Source organism: Terrapene carolina, unplaced genomic scaffold, assembly GCF_002925995.2.
Source record: "Terrapene carolina triunguis isolate 2854851 unplaced genomic scaffold, T_m_triunguis-2.0 Scaffold17822, whole genome shotgun sequence".
Lineage (NCBI taxonomy): Eukaryota > Metazoa > Chordata > Testudines > Emydidae > Terrapene > Terrapene triunguis.
The window spans coordinates 1-6,111 of NW_020682173.1; the positions used below are offsets into that span (position 1 = coordinate 1).

The window sequence follows — 6,111 nt, forward strand, 5'->3', positions numbered from 1 at the left end:
GCCCCAGCTAGGCGGCACAGTGGGGCGAAGGCAGGCTCCCTGCCTGCCCTGGCTCCGTGGGGTTCCCGGAAGCAGTCGGCATGTTCGGCTCCTAGGTGTAGGTGCAGCCAGGGGGCTCTGCGCACTGCCCTCGCCCGCAGGCACCGCCCCCGCAGCTCCCATTGGCAACATTCCCAGACAACTTGGGGCGAGGGCAGCGCGCGGACCCCCGTGGCCGCCCCTGCACCTAGGTGCCAGACACGTCGGCTGCTTCTGGGAACCACGCGCAGGCAGGGAGCCTGCCTTCGCCCCGCTGCGCTGCCCACCGAACTTTTAACGGCCCCCTGGCAACCCTAGGCCCCTGCTTGCTACCCCCTAATGCCGGCCCTGCCTTTTATATGCAGAAAAAGTTGTGGCACAGGTGGGTTGTGGAGTTTTTATAGCATGTTGAAGGGTGGGCGGGCTAGCCAAGGAAACATGGCTGCCTGCAGGGCGCTGATGCAGTAGCCGCTTGATCACATGCGGCACGGCCCCCAGCAGCTGTTGGGAGACAGACCGGCGGTGGGCGTGACCGGCGGGGCTCCTCCGGGATGGGAAAGAGGCACAAACCTCGCCTGGCTGGAGGAGGGAAAACGTTTCTGAAGCCTCTTCCCCGGTGTTTTAAAGGCCTCGCTTCGCCTTTCCTGCCAGCTGGCCTCGTGCCCAACTGGCTGTGCCGCTTTCCTTGCCCCGGGGCTGATCTGCCTGTTGGGGGCAGGGCCCGTCTTTGCCCTGGCCATCCTCGGGCAGGAGTCAGTGACGCCTTCAGGCCTGGCGGTCGCCTTGCCTGGCCCCGCTGCAATGGTTGCAGGCTGCGTGGAATCGGGGAGCTACCTGCAGCCTGCACAGACCCAGTTCCCAGCTCCAGCCCCACGGCCCAGGGCTCCATAAGCATCTGTCACGACAGGAGGCCTGGGGATTCACCCCCTACCCACTCTGCAGCCAAGCAGGACTGAAGGTGGTGGCCTGGGAGCCAGGGGGCAGGAAGGGGGTGGCAGGTTTCAGGAGCCTGGCTCACTGCTGAGGAAAGGAGGCCATTGGCTTCCGGAGCAGAGAGAGCCCAATGAGCCTTTGGAACTCTCTGCCACAAGCTCTCATTTAGGCCAAGGGCGCAGCTGGATGCAGATGGTTTCATGGAGAACCGAAATATCCAGTTACACAAAATAACCCAGAGAAAAGCTCCTGCCTCAGGGCGTGAACCTGGCTCCAGCAGGTGACCCCATCAGCGCAGGGGTCCCGCACTCCCCCCAACCGGCCACTGGCACACACAGGACATCAGGGCAGACGGCCCCAGGCTCTGCTCTGCTCCCATGGGACTGAGCCCAGGAATGGGACCCAGGCGTCCGGTCTCCCTCTCTGCAGCATGACCCGAATACCTCGCCTCCCTGCCCGGCGAGTGGAGCAGCTGCTGGGACAGAACTTCAACAGAAAGCACCAGGGAACCAGGTCTGAGCGGCTGTCCCTGTCTCAGCCTCCGCTGCGGGGAACGAAACCAGCTAATCTCCCCCTCCCACGCCCCAGCGCGCCCTGGCGGGAAGGAGCAGACATGAGACCAGTGGAAAAAACCCAGATCATTTAAATAACGATTAAAAAAGCCACATGAAGTGTCTGAATTCCCACTGACGGAGGGCCCAGTGCATGGGAGGAAAGCACGCCGCTTGCCCGGCTCCTTCCCCTCGCCTGGCCCGGGAGTGAGACGCTCCCCAGGGTGCAAACCCAGCCGAGTAGGGCAGGCCAATGAGCTGCACCTACAGAGCTGGCCACAAGGGGGCACTGGCTACAGGATCTCCGGTTACCCACGCTCCCTGCAGCGGGCGAAGGAGGCCAGGCCCCGGCAGTGCCGTGCTGGGATTTTTGGTACTTGTAGTTATTTGTAGGGCCCTACCAAATTCGCCCTCCATTTTGGTCAATTTCACCATCGTAGGATTAAAAAAATCGTAAATTTCATGATTTCAGTTATTCAAATCTGAAATTTCACAGTGTTGTAATTGTAGGGTCCTGACCCAAACAGGAGGTGGGGGGGGGGGAAGGTTTGCAAGGTTATTATGGGGGGGGTTGTGGTACTGCCACCCCTACTTCTGCGGTGCTGCCTGCAGAGCAGGGCCCTCGGTCAGCAGCTGCCACACTCTGGCCGCCCAGCTCTGAGGGCAGCACAGAAGTGAGGGTGGCAATACCGCGACCCCCCCTTAAATAACCATGTGACGCCCCCCGCAACTCCATTTGGGGCCAGGCCCCCCTGTTTGAGAACTGGTCTCCCCTGTGAAATTTGTATAGCATAGGGTAAAAGCACACAAAAGACCCGATTTCACGGGGGGAGGCCACATTTCACGGTCCGTGATGCGTTCTTCATGGCCGTGAATTTGGTAGGGCCCTCGTTATTTGGCTTTTTATTACAATTTAAATTAAACCGCCCCAAGAAGCGAGTGCGACCGGGAGGGCTTTCATGGAGGGGGAGGGAGAGCAGCCGCCCAGAACCCCCTCCCCGCAGGGCAGCTCCTGGCCGAGCGTGGGGCAAAGGGGAGAGACGAGGAGGAAGTGTCGCCCGAGGGATGGGGTGGGTGGATGGAGCAGGGGAGGGAAGGATAAAACGCCTCCTAGATCACCGAGCTGGAAGAGACCCAGCAGGCTAGACAGTCCCCGGCCGGTCGGCGTGCCCGCGCCCCCAGAACGAGCCCTGGCAGAGCCCAGAGGGGACCAGCAGATCTGGGCAGTCGCTCCCTTGCTAGAGTCTCGACAGAGCCCAGAGACTCCCGGCAGCCGGGGCGCTCCGATGGGGCCGGCTCGCTTTGGCTCCAGGGTGGCGGCCGGTTCAGGGCTCAGTGGGAGGGGCAGGATCGTGGGGGAGGGGGGAGTCCGGGCACCCCACATGGTAAGATAAGGCCCCACGGACGCTCATGGATGGAAGGCAGCGCCGGCCCTTTAAAGCCGAGGCTGGAAGCCGCGTGGCCGGGTGGTGCCCCACTAGTTGACGGGCCCCGGGTCGGCCATGGGCATGGTGTGCAGCACCTCGTCCAGCAGCTGCAGGGCGCGGTGCAGGTGCACCTCGATCCAGCAGGGGGTGTGCTTGATGCTCTGGCGGGGGTAGTCCGGCCCCCAGCCCTTGACGAAGCTCAGACGCAGGATGCAGAGGCGCCGCAGGTCGTCCACGCCGATCCCGGCGGCAGCAGAGAGGCCTGGGAGGGGGCAAAGGAGAGACAGGCAGGGCTGGAGTGCGGGGGACTCGGGCCCCTCCCCCACTGCTGGGACATACCGGGGGTCCTGGCTCCCAGCCCCCGCTGCTCTAACCCACCAGCCCCCACTCCCCTCCCAGAGCTGGGAGAGAACCCAGGAGTCCTGGCTCCCAGCCCCCCCTGCTCTAACCACTAGATCCCACTCCCCTCCCAGAGCCGGGGAAAGAACCCAGAAGTCCTGGCTCCCAGCCCCCCCTGCTCTAACCACTAGACCCCACTCCCCTCCCAGAGCCGGGGAGAGATCCCAGGAGTCCTGGCTCCGAACCCTACCCTCCACCACTATTAGCACTCCAGCTGCTCCCTTATTCCAAGTGGCATCTCCCAGACCCCTGGCCACGCAGCCCCCCTGCCCGCTCTACCCCCTGCAAACCCAGCGGCCAGACCCCCCCCCCGGCCGGGCGAAGCCCCCCCCGGCCACTTACTAACAGCCGGTGCGATGCCTCCCACGGAGCCGGGCCCCGGGATGTTCCCCGCTACCGCCGCTGCCTGTGCCGCAGCTGCCGCTTGCGCCGTGGCCGCCTGCTGCTGCATCTGGCGGTGGCACTGCCGCAGGTCGAACACCTGGGAGGGGGCAAGAGCGTCAGCGCCGGGGTGGCGGGGGGCACGGCTCCTACGGCCCCCTCGGGATTCGGAGCCCGGGGAACCGAAGGGTTTGTCCACACCCAGCAGCCGGGGCAGCGAATCCCCCCGCCGCCCTGCTCCTACCTTGATGTAGGCGCCGGGGTAGATCTTGTGCACGGCGTCGCCCGGGGCGCGCCCAGCCTCCCGGTCCAGGTAGTAGCTCTGCACGAAGACAGCGTGGTCGCTCAGGCAGCGCATCCAGACGTCGCCCTCGCCCCGGCACTCCAGCTGCACCCCCTTGCCGATGTGCAGCCTGCGGTACAGGAAGCCTGGCTCAGCCTGGTGCCCGGGGGGGGACGGACCCGCCCGGGCGGCGCCCCCTTGCCCCTACCCCCGCCCCCCCCCTCACCTGGCCCGCTCGCTGGCGTCCGTGCGGTGCACGTTGGAGAGCTGCCCCAGGCAGAAGCGGTCGCCCCCCGAGGGGTCCACGTAGCCGTCCACCGTCACCACGGGGCAGCTGGACGGCACCTTGAAGATCTCCCCGACCTGCACATCCATCTCGAAGTAGGCGATGGAGCACCAGAACTCCGGCCCTGCGGGGGCCCAGGGCAAAGGTCAGGCAGGCGGGAGGCCTGGGGGGCGGGGCGGGGGGGATCCGTGGCTGCGTCACTTACCCGGGTGGCTGGAGACTGGCTGCTGGTAGGGAGCCGCGTTATGGTGCGGGGGCCCTGGGGGGACAGAGAAGGGCTTGGTCAGGCAGCTGCAAACAGGAGGGGAGGGGGACCGGAGGCAGCTGGGGCTGGCCTTGGGGCAGCGGCAGGGCCTGAGCCTTGGCGCCGGGTTCCAGTCCCCAGCAGGGCGCGCAGGTAACAGGCAGGCTGTGCCCCTCCCCAGAGCTCCCGCCGCCAGCCGCTGCCCTCCTCCCCAGAAGTGGCTGCATTTCACCAGGGCAGGAGCACTCGGGGGCTATGGAAATAGGGAGCGATGGGCTGCTATGGACCAGGGCCGGCGGCGGGCTCACCCCCACCCCCTGCCATGCCCGCCCCCCAGCGCTCTGCTGCCCCCCCCGACGTACAGTAGTGGTTGGGGTGATGGAGCGGGGGCTGCGGGTGGCTCCGTCCGTTCTGCTGCGGCGGCGGTGGAGGGGGCGGCGGGGGGGTGGGCTGCTGGCCCCCCAGGCTGGGGGTGTAGACCGCTGTGCTGCTGCCCGTCCAACTGGCTGGCGTGCCTGAGAAGGGGGCAGAGAGTGAGGAGCCCGCCCCAGCAGGAGCCCAATGTCCCACCCCCCCAGCCCAGGGAGCCCCTCCCGACGTGCTGCACCCCTGAGATGCGGGAGGAATTTGGGGCACACCCATGCCAGGCCCCCGCCTGTGCCGACCGGAGTCAGGCAGCTGATCCCCCTGCGCTAGGGCCGCCCTGCCTCCCCATCCCGGCCGGGGTCGGATACTCACTGTGGTAGGACTGCTTGGGGGGCGCGGGGTAGCCGTTCTGCTGCGAGGCTGGTGGGGCTGGGGGTGGGGTGGGCGCCATGGGCTGGCGCGGGGAGCCGATTTGCTGCAGTCCCTCGCCATGTGCCATGGACAGCAGGGGGCCCCCGGGGGCCACTGCTGGGGAGGGGGGGAGAGAGAGACACCGATCAACCCGCCGTCGTCCCCCCAAACCTGCCCTAGTCAGCCCGAGATGGGATCCTGGGGGGCAAGGGCAAACAGCCCCCCCGCCTCGTTCCCAGACACCCCCCCGATCCAGCCTAAGTGCCACCCGCTGGGCAGGGGACCCCGCCACGGCCCTTCTGGGATCCGTGCTTCTAACACGGGGGGGGAAGGGGGGCGCTTGGGACCCCCTCCGGGCTCCAGGCCATTCCAGAGAGAAAGAACCTGCCCCTCCCAACACTCCCCCACCCCCGGCAGCTCCCACCCAGCCCAGGGCCCGGCGCTGTACTCACCCGTGGGTGACATGGGCAGGGTGGGGTAGATGTTTACGGGGGCGCGGGGAGGCTCGGGCAGCTGGAGGGAGGGCAGTGGCTGGCGGTAGGACTCGGCGGGGGGCATTCCCCGGGGTGGGAGCTTGGCCCCCGGGCCGTGGTCGCTGGCGGGGGAGCCCAACCCCGTGGGCACCTCCATCTGGACACAGTCATGGACAAACTCCTCCTTCACCAGGCGGGCAGGGGGGGCTGCGGGGGGAGAGAAACCAGGGGGTCACTGCCCGCAGGGCTGGGGGTGATGGTCATCATGGGGGCCTCACAGAGTCACAGGGACCCCCCAGCTCCCCACACCCCCAGGGCTCTGCTCCCCCGTGTCACAGG

At 66.9% G+C, this 6,111-nt stretch overlaps 1 protein-coding gene across 1 annotated transcript; it reads right to left on the reverse strand.

The window, feature by feature from the left end:
* Nucleotides 1-2,127: 2,127 nt before the first annotated feature.
* Nucleotides 2,128-5,979, reverse strand: LOC112111830 (mothers against decapentaplegic homolog 4-like; the record flags this gene model as incomplete). Its single annotated transcript, XM_026661830.1, has 8 exons — nt 2,128-3,191; nt 3,671-3,809; nt 3,954-4,122; nt 4,219-4,402; nt 4,484-4,537; nt 4,885-5,037; nt 5,261-5,416; nt 5,752-5,979. Coding segments are annotated over 8 exons (1,295 nt in total), but the record flags the coding sequence as incomplete, so codon positions are not given.
* Between the last annotated feature and the right edge of the window lie 132 nt (nt 5,980-6,111).